Below are 15,437 nucleotides of genomic sequence, written 5' to 3'. Positions count from 1 at the left end.
GGCCATGAGATCCACCCTCTGCCAACTGACACAGCCACAGTGTGAAAATAAAATATGTTGCAAACTCTCTGAAGGCGTTCCCCAAAGGTGCAGTGCTATACAAGCGTAGCATAGCAACATGTGTGCTAAAGTAGTATAAAGAGATGTTTTGTATCAAAAATAATTTAAATCAGATTACCAAGTAATAACAGCATTATATATAATCTGTTGCATTTGCTTTTTTCTTTGTTCTGGGTTAGGGCACATCTTTTGGATCTTGAAAAATTAATGTACAAATTCCTGTGATGGGTCCCAATATCCCCGTTTAGTAAATGGAAATTGCACTTGGCAACAGCTCAGGAAAGCTTTGTGTTAATCCAAAGAAATTTTTCAGGACCTGTGGTATTGCAAGTTGACTGGACGTCTTCTGTGTACTTTTAGTTACAGATCTGTGTGGCCACTGTCTTTGCTGGCATTGAAAATCGCCGCACAGGCCCTCGCCTACCCCAGGACTCCCAAGTGCCAGAGCCGTGAGGTGTGCAGTAGCCTTCAAGAGGAATTCAATATCAACCACTGTCAGAGCTCTCTGCTGAACCACATCTTCCGAAAGCATGTGAAACCGAAAAAGCAACATGAAATTCGTCAACTGGGCAAGGTTAGTCTCTAAAACTACTTTAGAAATCACTTTTTTCTTAAGTGCCTTTATGTTTACTAGGTTTCCACCAAGGATTTTAAATTGAAACAAGAACACACTTTGACTGAGAAAATGACAAAGTTTAGAAGGCTGAATGTTATGCTTAGGAAACAATTCTGTTGCAGTTTGAAATTAGCTTTTCTCACTAAAATACTAATTTCCCACATTGTTCACTCTATCTAGTGGTTGAGTTTGAAAAAGCTTGTTGAGTCGGATCCTGGTGGCAGAAAAAATTGTCTACTGTAGAATTTATGTCCCTGTACATTGTGGGTTTTGAGGGACATGATCATGAACAAGTAAATGCATGCCCAAAACTTAAACAGTGAGTTCAGAAAATAACATGTTATAATATTCAAAAGCAAACAGTAAATGGGAGAGACAGCTCACAAAATTTTGTCTTATGTTATTCGCATTTGCATATCAATTTTTCTATGACATACTAGTGTATTCCCAATCTAGGCTCCTTTTGTGCAGAACTAGAAAAGCCATCAATTGGTTTTGTCTGATCTCTTTGGTGTTCGATTGTGTCAGATTAATAAAGAGTTTGTTCAAAGTAAATTTTAAAGTGTTTTGTGTAGGTTAGTGGTAAATTGAGTTCTGTCTCGGGAACTAGTTATATGGATAGGTGCATGAGGAACTTGTTCAGTGAAGAATGTCAGTTGAAAATCCTATAATGGTAAGGACTGTTTATGGGATATATATATATGATACTCCCCGCTGTGTCCTCTGGTCTTTCCTTCTGGAGTGAAAATAAATATATATATATATATATATATATATATATATATATATATATATATATATATATATATCTAGACGGTACAGAAACAGAATCCCCTGAGGTCAATAGATTAGAATGTTAGTTCCTGCAATGGTAGGATCTTTTAGGGTTATAAGAACAATTTTATCCAGCTTTCTTCTTCTGAATTTGTCCTTTGAAATAGATGCCAATATACGGCGTTATGGGACCTAGAGGGAATCTTGGCAACCTGAGAGAGGTTGCCTGTAGCCAATCCATGGCAGGATTATAGCGAATAATTGCTTTTATAATAATGACTGATTGCGCCTCTTGATGATGTTTGTGTATAACAATAGCATACCGCATTAATATATATGAGTTAGTAGCACTAGCAATGGAAGTTATATAAGGAGAAATGAGCCTTTTAATAAGATAAGGTCATCCATTTCCATTCCACGGCGAAAATGTGTAATACGGTAGTAATCGAAATTAATATTATGATTGGTTTTTACAATGGACTGCCTGTATTCAAATGAATTGAGTAATTGTAATGATCAGTGCCCGTATTGAATGCTGTGCGAATAACCATCATGTAACACATTATAAGATGGCACCCACAAAAGGTGTTTTGTGATCCCTTGTTTGTTTCTATGTCCAATAATCGTGACGTTGAAAAGATGGTGTCTCCAAGCGCCAGTTGTGAAACACTGACGAAGGAGTTCATCCGAAACGCGTCTGGTACGAAAATAAAGTCACCGCTGTAACTTAAAGAACCCCATGAGTGCTGATATACTTACCACAGTGGAAAGAGTTTTGAAGCGTATATATATATATATATATATACGCTCACTCCCTTCTCCTCTACGGTCTCACGAAAGCACTCACAGGGGTCTTTGCCTTTTCCAAAGTTGCTTTAATTCGTTCAATCCACAGTCAACATGACGCGTTTCCGCTTACGCCTTAGTCAAATGTTTAAACATTTGACTAAGGCGTAAGCCGAAACGCGTCATGTTGACTGTGGATTGTACAAATTAAAGCAACTTTGGAAAAGGCAAAGAACCCTGTGAGTGCTTTCTCGAGACCGTAGAGGAGAAGGGAGTGAGCGCACACATTGTACGCGGATGCACCTCCGCGTTATGAGCACCCGTCCACAAGTGCGCTGGTCTTAGGTGCAGTTGGAGCAAGAATATATATATATACATATATATATATCCAGGATCCCAAAGAACGACCGCCGTGGGCCAAACAAGGGCACAGACTCCAGTTGAAGATGCAATAAAGAGAATTTATTGTCTTAGCATGTCAGGATGACGCGTTTCGACCACAAGCCTGTGGTCTTGATCACATAGTGCGCTAAGGTTAGAGACATACAATTTATAGTGACAAGAGTGACTTTACTATGTTCATAGTGACAAGGCAGAAAATGTTACACTTTTGCAGCATGTAGTAAAACATCTGGTCATACAATGATGACTAGGCGCAGCAATGACAAGCAGTTTTGGTAGCAGGCATGGAGAAAAGACTACCCCTCTATATGTAGGTGTAGATGGCCATATGTTCTGTAACATCAGTTGTGTGTGGCAGATTAGAAGGTAAGCTTGTGTAATGGCTTTGCTGGCTGCATTATAAAAGATAAAAAAATGCTAAATAAATGCAAGAATTGGGTTTGAAGTCTCCCAAATTATGTCTGATGGAAAACAAAATTAAACGGTATCCCTCATTAATCGTGGGTGTGTGAATACATCCTAGAAACCATGAATGCCACGTGGCACAAATATATGCCTGCTTCTTCGTACACAAAGTACAAGCACTCGCGGGAGCTCATTAAACCCAAAATGTATTGGGAAAACACACATATATATATATATATATATATATTGATTCACTGAAAAAAACATAGGCTTCATGGACGTTTTAATTAGGCTAACATTTCACTCGTACAAAACCAGCTATGCAGTGAGGATGATGTTCTGAACCTTGCTGTCTGCCTCAATAAGAGGACAAATTCACGTTGTGTGCGGCTCCTTCGCTTTTCGAGCACCTTCATGTGGAATATTTACGGCCCGCTCTGGCCAGGAAGGCGCCCCACTGCGAACACTGCAGGTCCGCGCCTGCTAGGCGCAAGAGGAACGACTTGCCATTTTGGGTGAGACATGAACTGAGCAGGGTTTCAACATCACCCAGAAACAGTTATATCCACTTAGATTTTTATACAGTGTAAAGGGGATAATATGGCGGCACCCATAAGGACTAATATTTGGCTAAAAACTACTAAGACCAAGATGCCTAGCCCGCACACGCCCATTGGGGCTGGACTTTAAAAATCACTTACAAATGCGATACTTGTGCTGCTGTTTTCCCGCCAAGCCAGTGAACAAGGGCAGAGCCTGAAACGCGTATGGTACAAATTGGCAATTCACGCTATGCTGTGAGGATGATGTTCTGAACCTTGCTGTCTGCCTCAATAAGAGGACAAATTCGATTTTCAAGCACCCATCATGTGGAGAATATATATATATATATATATATATATATATATATATAAGAAATAATCCCCAACCAAATCTGATTAAGGCAAGAGCACTCGTCAGCATGGGGGTTCTCTGGTTTATTGCGTAGGTTACATCAGGCTATGGATAAACAGAAACGCGTTTCGGCAGACAAGCTGCCTTTCTCAACCTGAAATGCGACATATTGGTTGTTGTATTTAAAACAAATATTCATTGAAACAGAAGATGCACTACATTGCGCAGCGATTGGGTACAGGTAAGCATGTGGGCTGATGACCAAACATTCTCTAAACAAAGCATAATCACAGTTATTTCGAAAACTGCAACAGTGAAAAATCCTTCAAACTAAATTGATTTCTGGATTGTTTTCAACCTGTGCTAATCCGTGTTTATGCCCTTCAGTTCATGTTGTTTAGAGAAAGACTCCCAGCATGCCTTATTCAACTGTCAGCAAAACCCGGACTGGATTTCATACATGTCCTTTAGCTGCAGCCAAGGGCATCCTAATAATGACTTTAAAATCCAAAGACACGCATTTGTCAAGTTCACATTATTTCATTCTAAGCACAGTTGCCCACCTTCTTGCTTCATTAACTCCTTTACAAGTGCATGCGTCTTCGAGGGCAGCCTGCTTTTTTCTCAGAGACGCTCTCACATTGTTTAGTGAAAGATTAATGGCGGCAACTTCTTAAAGCTAAAAATCCATATGTCCAATGCAACTGACCTCGATAAGCAACAGTACGGACCCACGAGACCACTAATATATATATTTTTTTTTCATTTTTTTTTCACCAAAACTGTTCCAGCTTTGAAAGGGCACTCGACAGCACCCCATGCCCTCCGGCATATTTTCAACCTCGCTGCAGCCTGCATTTCTCCTGTGCCATATTATGCCTTCATGCCGACGCGTTTCGAGGCTTGAATGCCTCTTCTTCATGGGCTTTAGAAAATAGGCATTCAAAATTCACTTCCTTGCAAATGCGTTTTTATTAAAGAAACCGCCCTCAGTGGACTTAGCTTACTTCCGCTTCCATTACAGGGCATTATGGGATTTCTTGTCCCTGGAAGTGCATATTATTAAAACCTTCGTAGGTTGAATGTCCCGTTTTCAAAATTAAAACCATAGTTTATACCCTATAGTAGGGAGGCAAGGTCAAAGCAGGCATCCTTTTGCAGATGGGACGCTGTGCTTCACAGAGAGAACGTGTTTCTCTCCACAGCCTTTGACTCCTTGTAAAATGGTGCTCCTTTCCACGGTGGACCACCGTGTAGATATTTTTTCACCAAAACTGTCCCAGCTTTGAAAGGGCACTCGACACCACCCCATGCCCTCCGGCATATTTTCAACCTCGCTGCAGCCTGCATTTCTCCTTTATTCTCCTATATTTACATATAATATATGCCTGCTTCTTCGTACACAAAGTACAAGCACTCGCGGAAGCTCATTAAACCCAACATTTATTGGGAAAACACATATATATACCGTGAACAAGGTATCCTGTGCATACCGAAACGCGTTGGTTGGGACCTGTGTGTCTTCGTTGCTGACTGGTAAATGACTTGAGAATAAATCAATCTTCATGAACTGGAGTGCGACCCTATTTTTTCTTTCAGAAGGAAATGGTTGGCATATATATATATATATATATATCTATATTCATTCACTGAAAAAACATAGACTTCATGGACGTTTTAGTTAGGCTAACATTTCACTTGTACAAAACCAGAGAAATGCGGCCATTTTAGTTAGCTGAGCTAACTGTAACTCGCACCCCGCTATGCACTGCTGATGAAGTTACATATTACAACAGAACAATGTCATACATTCACCCCAGTACAGAGATCTGGGCCTAAATCCATCGTTTTTTTGTTCACCATGCCATTCCAGTTTGAACCCAGCCATATGCAAATCAGTCATGACCCTGTGCCCCATGGGAACAGTCCAGCCCGAACTGCCAAGCCAGTTCCTCCCTGGACTGGAAACAAGCATCCTAGGACCGGTTTCGGGGTTTCACCCCTCTTCAGCCAGGATAGCTTGATTCCAGTGGCATGGAGAGCACGGGACTCACGTCTGGGCATACCCTTCCCACTCGGGGTGACAAATGCAAAAACAACAATTGATGGACAGAATGCAGAACAATGTCATACATTCACCCCAGTACAGAGATCTGGGCCTAAATCCATCGTTTTTTTGCTCACCATGCCATTCCAGTTTGAACCCAGCCATATGCAAATCAGTCTTGACCCTGTGCCTCATGGGAACAGTCCAGCCCGAACTGCCAAGCCAGGTCCTCCCTGGACTGGAAACAAGCATCCTAGGACCGGTTTCGGGGTTTCACCCCTCTTCAGCCCGGATAGCTTGATTCCAGTGGCATGGAGAGCACGGGACCCACGTCTGGACATACCCTTTCCACTCGGGGTGACAAATGCAAAAACAACAATTGATGGACAGAATGCAGAACAATGTCATACATTCACCCCAGTACAGAGATCTGGGCCTAAATCCATCGTTTAAAAAAAAAAAAAAAATTCCCCCACATATTACATCACTCATGACATAGTCCGTGACATCACTGATGACATCTCAAATGACATTACTGATGACATCATCCACCTAATATCTGATGCACCTCCTCGCACCCTGATATAACCTTTCATACACCCACTCTAAAATATAGACTATCTCACACAGACATAGATACTGATTAATAGGTCTACATACATCCACTCACTCAACTATACAGTCACTCATACACGCAGTTACTCATCAATACAACCACTGATATATGCACTTATATGCCCATACAGACACTCGCATACCACCACTCACCCACAGAGATACTCACACACCTAGTCAGTCACCCAAAGACGGAATCACTCTGCCGTTTACTCACCTATACAGTTATACACTCACCACCTCACTTATTCATACAGATACTAACACATACTTACTCTCTTATACAATCACTGACACAAGCACACACTCATCCATACAGCCACTCTCACAATCACTTGCTCTCACATATGATCACTTATATACTCCCAACACTAACATATACTGCCTTTCACATATGTAGCTACGCACACATATACCACTGAGATATCCATTCACTCACCAGCACAGCCATACGCACAGTCACTCACCCATACAGACCCTATCAGACACACTCATGAACCCATACACCCACTGAATCACACACTCACATATCTGTGCAGGGAGTTACACCCCCCACCCATCCACACAGACACTCAGGCACCCATACAGGTACTCAGACAACCAGTCATTAACCCATATAGACACTCATGTTGCTACTCACCAACCCATACAGCCACTTACACACCAACTGACAGACTGATAGACATTCACACAGATTAGTCATTCACCCATGCATTCACTAAGACACGTTCACTCACTTATACAGTCAGTCACGCACCCACTAAATCATCCATTCAGACACTCATGCACCCACTCATTCTTTAATAAACCTTGGTGTGTATATATATATATATTCACTTAAAAAACCATAGGTTTTACACATGTTATAGTTAGGTGGATATTTCACTCGTAAAAAACCAATGAAATTCCCTCGTTATAGTTAGTTCAGATAACTATAACTCACGCGCCTGCATTCCAGTGCTCATGACGTCACATATTTCATCACTCATGACATGGTCAGTGGCATCACTCATGACATCACTGATGACATCATCCTTGTGATAGAGTGGCGGTCGCGCGAGTTATAGTTATCTGAACTAACTATAACGGGGGAATCTCATTGTTTTTTTACGAGTGAAATATCCACCTAACTATAACATGTGCGAAACCTATGGTTTTTTAAGTGAATTTGCAAGGTTTTTTAAATGCTAATTCCTAACTATAACGTGTGTGAAACCTATGGTTTTTTAAGTGAATTTGTACGGTTTTTTAAATGCCAATTTTTTTTTTTTTAATGGTTTTTCACAGTGCGTGCACGGTGCACGCACCCCGCGATTTAAAAAAATTGAATGTTTTGTCACCCTTCGGGGTCCTTTAGGGACCCCCTGACAAAGGCTAGGGGTCAGGAACTCTCTACCCTGCCCCATTTTCACGTACGCCACCTCTCTTTTTCACTCTCGCACCCACAACAGACAAAATGGCGGACGACACTTCCTGATTTCGACCGATTCGAACGTTGACTGACATGTAACCACCAATCAGAATTACGCTCGCGCACGTTAGGGTGCGCGCACGGTGCGCGGCTATAGATATGTATGTGCTTTTAACTGCAATTTTCTCAGGAACTACTGAACAGATTGACTCCATATATGCAAAAGGCACTTCCTTGACCTGAGGACTACCTCTCTGCCAAATTTCAAGTAATTCTGTTCAGCCGTTCGGGCTGTACCTTCGACTAAAGGTCCTATGGGAAAATGCATGGGGAAACGCGTTTTGGGACCCCCCTTTTTTCTCGGCCCCCGCTTGACGAATCACCCCGAGACTTTCAGGGTAGGAGCTGAACGGAGCGCCCCATTAGTTTTGAAAATTTTGCGAGGATTCGTCAACCGGCGCCAAAGTTATTCAAAATAGAATTTTCAGATTTCCTATGGAAACACGGTCCTAACTATAACTATCTACTGGCGACCGCCAGTAGAATATATATATATATATATATATATATATATATATATATATATATATTTATATATATATATATATATATATAACGCCACCTGACCCCGGGTTGCTGAGTAACTGCTGTCATTGGGCAGTCCTGGACTGCGTGGAGAGGCACTGGCATTGTACTTACGTCTCCAGTCTTGGCGCCTGTGGATTAGGTTGGCTGGAAGTAGGGGACACAGGGCCGTTTGTTCCCTGAAACTTTGTCGAGATTTCCTCCTGCACCGCATTTGTTATCCCAACATACTGCATGATGGGATCAGTAGTTTTTAACATTGGACTGCTGAGGTGTTTTGCAGGACAATGTGGCGCAGGTGAGCCCCTTGCCATTAGGGAAGGAGGAGCTTATAAATGACACTACTGGGAAACCTCACAAGGAACTGTGGCATTTGAAAAAGGCTAACCGCCGAAACGCAAAAACCAAAGGAAATGATGGACGGAGTGTTGAACATTGCAAGCACTCACCCCCAGTCAACTGATCTGGGTTTAATCCATCACCGTTCTTTAGCCCACTCTGCCACCCCAGTTCAGACATGGCCATATGCAAATCAGTCTGACCCTGTGCCTCATGGGAACAGTCCAGCCCGAACTGCCAAGCCATGTCTTCCCTGGACCGGAAACAAGCTTCCTAGGACCGGTTTCTGGCATTTCAGCCGTCTTCAGCCAGGCTTGCTTGAATCCTATGGCAAAGTGAGCAAGGGACTCACGTCTGAGCATACCCTGCCAACTTATGGCGAACAAAGCAAAAACCAAAGGAAATGATGGACGGAGTGTTGAACATTGCAAGCACTCACCCCCAGTCAACTGATCTGGGTTTAATCCATCACCGTTCTTTAGCCCACTCTGCCACCCCAGTTCAGACATGGCCATATGCAAATCAGTCTGACCCTGTGCCTCATGGGAACAGTCCAGCCCGAACTGCCAAGCCATGTCTTCCCTGGACCGGAAACAAGCTTCCTAGGACCGGTTTCTGGCATTTCAGCCGTCTTCAGCCAGGCTTGCTTGAATCCAGTGGCATTTGCATATGGCCATGTCTGAACCGGGGTGGCAGAGTGGGCTAAAGAACGGTGATGGATTAAACCCAGATCAGTTGACTGGGGGTGAGTGCTTGCAATGTTCAACACTCCGTCCATCATTTCCTTTGGTTTTTGCTTTTTTTGCCATAAGTTGGCAGGGTATGCTCAGACGTGAGTCCCTTGCTCACTTTGCCACTGGATTCAAGCAAGCCTGGCTGAAGACGGCTGAAATGCCAGAAACCGGTTCTAGGAAGCTTGTTTCCGGTCCAGGGAAGACATGGCTTGGCAGTTCGGGCTGGACTGTTCCCATGAGGCACAGGGTCAGACTGATTTGCATATGGCCATGTCTGAACTGGGGTGGCAGAGTGGGCTAAAGAACGGTGATGGATTAAACCCAGATCAGTTGACTGGGGGTGAGTGCTTGCAATGTTCAACACTCCGTGTATCATTTCCTTTGGTTTTTGCTTTGTTCGCCATAAGTTGGCAGGGTATGCTCAGACGCGAGTCCCTTGCTCACTTTGCCATAGGATTCAAGCAAGCCTGGCTGAAGACGGCTGAAATGCCAGAAACCGGTCCTAGGAAGCTTGTTTCCGGTCCAGGGAAGACATGGCTTGGCAGTTCGGGCTGGACTGTTCCCATGAGGCACAGGGTCAGACTGATTTGCATATGGCCATGTCTGAACTGGGGTGGCAGAGTGGGCTAAAGAACGGTGATGGATTAAACCCAGATCAGTTGACTGGGGGTGAGTGCTTGCAATGTTCAACACTCCGTCCATCATTTCCTTTGGTTTTTGCTTTGTTCGCCATAAGTTGGCAGGGTATGCTCAGACGTGAGTCCCTTGCTCACTTTGCCACTGGATTCAAGCAAGCCTGGCTGAAGACGGCTGAAATGCCAGAAACCGGTCCTAGGAAGCTTGTTTCCGGTCCAGGGAAGACATGGCTTGGCAGTTCGGGCTGGACTGTTCCCATGAGGCACAGGGTCAGACTGATTTGCATATGGCCATGTCTGAACTGGGGTGGCAGAGTGGGCTAAAGAACGGTGATGGATTAAACCCAGATCAGTTGACTGGGGGTGAGTGCTTGCAATGTTCAACACTCCTTCCATCATTTCCTTTGGTTTTTGCTTTGTTCGCCATAAGTTGGCAGGGTATGCTCAGACGTGAGTCCCTTGCTCACTTTGCCACTGGATTCAAGCAAGCCTGGCTGAAGACGGCTGAAATGCCAGAAACCGGTCCTAGGAAGCTTGTTTCCGGTCCAGAGAAGACATGGCTTGGCAGTTCGGGCTGGACTGTTCCCATGAGGCACAGGGTCAGACTGATTTGCATATGGCCATGTCTGAACTGGGGTGGCAGAGTGGGCTAAAGAACGGTGATGGATTAAACCCAGATCAGTTGACTGGGGGTGAGTGCTTGCAATGTTCAACACTCCGTCCATCATTTCCTTTGGTTTTTGCTTTAACCGCCGAAACGTGTCATGCCTGTAATTTTCTAATAAACGACCTGTGAAGCCCCGCTGTGTCCCTTGTTCTGCACGGATGGGATGAGAAGTTGGTGTTTTATATATATATATATATATATATATATATATATATATATATATATAGATATATACATTCTTAAACTTTTTAGAAACACTCAGTGACTGTATGATGTTATCAGTGATGTCATTTGAGATTTCATCAGTGATGTCACTGACCATGTCATGAGTGATGTGATATGTGACATCATCAGCAGGTATTGCGGGGCGTGAGTTATAGTTAGCTCAGCTAACTATAACCAACAAATTTCTCTGGTTTTGTATGAGTGAAATGACAGCCTAACTATAACGTCCCTATGTTTTTTTTCAGTGAATATCTAAGGTTTTTTAAATGCTGATTACTAATTATAACGTCCCTTAAACTTGTGTTTTTTTCAGTGAGTTTCTAAGGTTTTTTCAATGCTTATTTCCAACTATGCCTACATAGGTAACCCATGTACAGAAAGAGGAAGAAAGGCGCAGAGAAGCAAGAGAAGTGCAGGAAGAGAGGTTCAGAAAGAGGAAGAAAGGTGCAGAAAGAAGCAAGAAAAATGCAGAAAGAAGCAAAAGAAGTCCTGAAAGAGGAAGAAATGTTGAGAAAAAAGCAAGAGAAGTACAAAAAGAGCAACAGAGGTGCAGAAAGAGGCAAGAGGGGTACAGAAAGAGGCAAAAGAAGGACAGAAAGAAGCAACAGATATGCGGGAAGAGGGGTGCTGAAAGACGCATGTGAGTTGCATAAATAGGCAAAATGAGTGCAGAAAGAGGCAAGAGGGGTGCAAAAAGAGGCAACAGAGGTACAGAAAGAGAGGCAAGAGAGGTGCAGAAAGGGGCAAGAGGGCTACAGAAAGAAGCAAGAGAGGTATAGAAAGAAGGGACAGGGTTGCAGACAGAAGTAGAAAGGTGCAGAAAGACGGAAGAGGGGTGCAGAAAGAGGCAAGAGGGGTGCTTACATTTGTAAGAGAGTTGTAGAAAGAACCAACAGAGGTGCAGAAGGAGGCAAGAGGGGTGCAGAAAAAGGCAAGAGGGGTGCGGAGATTTGCAAGAGAGGTGTAGAAAGAACCAACCGATGTGCAGAAACAGACAAGAGGGGTACAGAAAGAGGCAAAAGAAGTGCAGAAAGAAGCAACAGAGGTGCAGAAAAAGGCAAGGGGTGCAGAAAAAGGCAAAAGAGGTGCAGAAAGAAGCAAGAGCAATGCAGAAAGAACCAACAGAGATGCAGAAGGCGGCAAGAGAGGTGCATAAATTTACAGGAGAGGTGCAAAAAGAAGCAAGAGCAGTACAGAATGAACCAACAGAGGTGCAGAAACAGACAAGAGGGGTGCAGAAAGAGGCAAGCGAAGTGCAGAAAGAAGCAACAGAGGTGCAGAAGGAGGCAACAGAGCTGCAGAAAGAGGCAAGAGAGGTGCAGAAAAAGGGAACAGCGATGCAGAAAGAGGCAAGAGAGGTACAGAAAGAACCAAGAGAGTTACAGAAAAAGGCAAAAGAGGTGCAGAAAGAAGCAATAGCAGTGCAGAAAGATGCAAGCAGGGAGCAGAGAGAGGCAAGAGAAGTACAAAATAAAGCAAAAGAGGTGCAGAAAGAGGCAAGAGGGGTGCTGAAAGAGACAAGATAGGTGCAGAAAGAGAGAAGAGAGGTGCAGAAAGAGGAAAGAAGGGTGCAGAAAGAAGCAGGTAAGTTGCAGAAATAGGCAAAAGGAGTGCAGAAAGAGGCGGAGGGGTGCAGAAAGAGGCAAGAGGGGTGCAGAAAGAGGCAAGAGAGGTGCAGAAAAAGGGAACAGGGATGCAGAAAGAGGCAAGAGAGGTACAGAAAGAACCAAAAGTTACAGAAAAAGGCAAAAGAGGTGCAGAAAGAAGCAATAGCAGTGCAGAAAGAGGCAAGCGGGGAGCAGAGAGAGGCAAGAGAAGTACAAAATGAAGCAAAAGAGGTGCAGAAAGAGGCAAGAGGGGTGCGGAAAGAGGCAAGATAGGTGCAGAAAGAGAGAAGAGAGGTGCAGAAAGAGGAAAGAAGGGTGCAGAAAGAAGCAGGTAAGTTGCAGAAATAGGCAAAAGGAGTGCAGGAAGAGGCAGGAGGGGTGCAGAAAGAGGCAAGAGGGGTGCAGAAAGAGGCAAGAGGGGTGCAGAAGGAGGCAAGAAAGGTGCAGAAAGAGGCAAGACAGTTGCACAAAGAGGGAACAAGGGCACAGAAAGAGGCAAGACAGTTGCAGGAAGAAGCAAGAGAGGTGCAGAAAGAAGCAAGAGAAGTACAGAATGAAGCAACAGGGGTGCAAAAAGAGGCAACAAAGGTGCAGTAGGATACAAGAGAGTTGCAGAAAGAGGCAAGAGAGGTACAGAAAGGGAACACGGATGCAGACAGACGCAAGAGAAGTGTAGAAAGAGGGGAGAGAGGTGCAGAAAGAGGCAAGAGGGGTGTGGAAAGAAGCAATAAAAGTGCAGAAACAAGCAACAGAGGTGCAGAAAGAGGCAAGAGGGGTGCGGAAAGAGGCAACAGAGGTACAGAAAGAGGCAAGAGAAGTGCAGAATGAGGTAGGAGAAGTGCAGAAAGACGGCAGAGGGGTGCACAAAGAGGCAAGAGGATGCACAAATTTGCAAGAGAGGTGCAGAAAGAAGCAAGAGTAGTGCAGAAAGAACCGACAGAGGTGCAGAATGGGGCAAGAGGGGTGCAGAAAAAGGCAAGAGGGGTACAGACATTTGCAAGAGGTGTAGAAAGAAGCAAGAGCAGTGCAGAACGAACCAACAGAGGTGCAGAAACAGACAAGAGGGGTACAGAAAGAGGCAGAGAAGTGCAGAAAGAACCAACAGAGGTGCAGAACGAGGCAACAGAACTGCACAAAGAGGCAAGAGAGTTGCAGAAACAAGCAAGAGATGTGCAGAAAAGGGGAACAAGGGTGCAGAAAGAGGCAGGAAAGGTGAAGACAGAGGCAAGAGGGGTGCAGAAACAGGCAAAAGAGGTGCAGAAAAAAGCAAGAGCAGTGCAGAAAGAACCAACAGAGGTGCAGAAAAAGGCAAGAGAAGAGCAGAAAGAAGCAACAGAGGTAAAAGAGGTGCAAAGGGAGGCAGAAGAAGTGCAGAAAGAGGTAAGAGCGTTACAGAAACAGGCAAAAGAGGACAGAAAGAAGCAAGAGCAGTACAGAAAGAACCAACAGAGGTGCAGCAGGAGGCAAGGGGTGCAGAAGGAGGCAAGAGGGGTGCAGAAATGTACAACAGAGGTGCAAAAAGAAACAAGAGCAGTGCAGAAAGAACCAACAGAGGTGCAGAAAGAGACAAGAGGGGTGCAGAAAGAGGCAAGAGGTGCAGAAAGAGCCAAGAGAGTTATAGAAACAGGCAAAAGAGGTGGAGAAAGAAGCAAAAGCAGTGCAGAAAGAACCAACAGATGTACAGAAAGAGGCAAGAGGGATGTAGAAAGAGACGTGCAAAAAGAGGCAAGAGACGTGCAAAAAGAAGCAAAAGAGGTGCCGAAAGAGGCAAGAGGGGTACAGAAAGAGGCAAGAGAGGTGCAGAAAGAAGCAAAAGAAGTGCAGAATGAAGCAACAGGGGTGCAGAAAGAGGCAAGAGGGTTGCAAAAACAGGTAAAAGAAGGTGCAAAAAGAGGGAAGAGAGGTGCACAAAAAGGAAAGAAGGGTACAGAAAGAGGCAAGAGGGGTGCAGAAAGAAGCAAGAGAGGTGCAGAGAGAAACAAAAGAAGGTCAGAATGAAGCAACAGGGGTGCAGAAAGAGGCAAGAGTGGTGAGGAAAGAAGCAACAGAGGTGCAGAAGGAGGCAAGAGATCTGCAGAAAGAGGCAAGAGCGTTACAAAAACAGGCAAAAAAGGTGCAGAAAGACGGAACAGGGGTGCTGACAGATGCAAAAGAACTGGAGAAAGAGGCAATAGAGGTGCAGGAATATGGAAGAAGGGTACAGAAAGAAGCAAGAGAGGTGCAGAAAGAGGTAAGAGGGGTACGGAAGGAGGCAAGAAAGGTGCAGAAAGAGGCAAGAAAGGTACAGAAAGGGGGAACAAGGGCACAGAAAGAGGCAAGACAGTTGCAGGAAGAAGCAATAGAGGTACAGAAGCAAGAGAAGTACAGAATGAAGCAACAGGGGTGCAGAAAGAGGCAACAAAGGTGCAGTGGGATACAAGAGAACTGCAGAAGGAGGCAAGAGAGGTACAGAAAGGGAACACAGATGCAGACAGACGCAAGAGAAGTGTAGAAAGGGAAGAGGAATGCAGAAAGAAGCAAGAGGAATGCAGAAAGAGGCAAGAGGGGTGCAGAAAGTTGGAATAGGAGGTGCAGAAAGAAGCAAGAGTATTGCAGAAAGAACCAACAGAGGTGCAGAAAGAGTCAAGAGGGGTAC

At 44.3% G+C, this 15,437-nt stretch overlaps 1 protein-coding gene across 2 annotated transcripts in view; it reads left to right on the top strand.

Annotated features, from left to right (window-relative positions):
- Positions 1 to 15,437, top strand: part of METTL25B (methyltransferase like 25B) — a 380,958-nt gene that overhangs the window by 200,463 nt on the left and 165,058 nt on the right. For both annotated transcript variants that reach the window (XM_085637915.1, XM_085637916.1), the window contains one exon: positions 421 to 634. In XM_085637915.1, coding sequence (XP_085494041.1) covers positions 421 to 634 — 214 coding nt within the window. The remainder of the gene's footprint in view (positions 1 to 420; positions 635 to 15,437) is intronic.

This window comes from Triturus cristatus, chromosome 12, assembly GCF_964204655.1.
Source record: "Triturus cristatus chromosome 12, aTriCri1.1, whole genome shotgun sequence".
Classification (NCBI taxonomy): Eukaryota; Metazoa; Chordata; class Amphibia; order Caudata; family Salamandridae; genus Triturus; species Triturus cristatus.
Note: the sequence above shows the minus strand (reverse complement) of the source record. Positions and strands in the feature narration are given on the sequence as shown.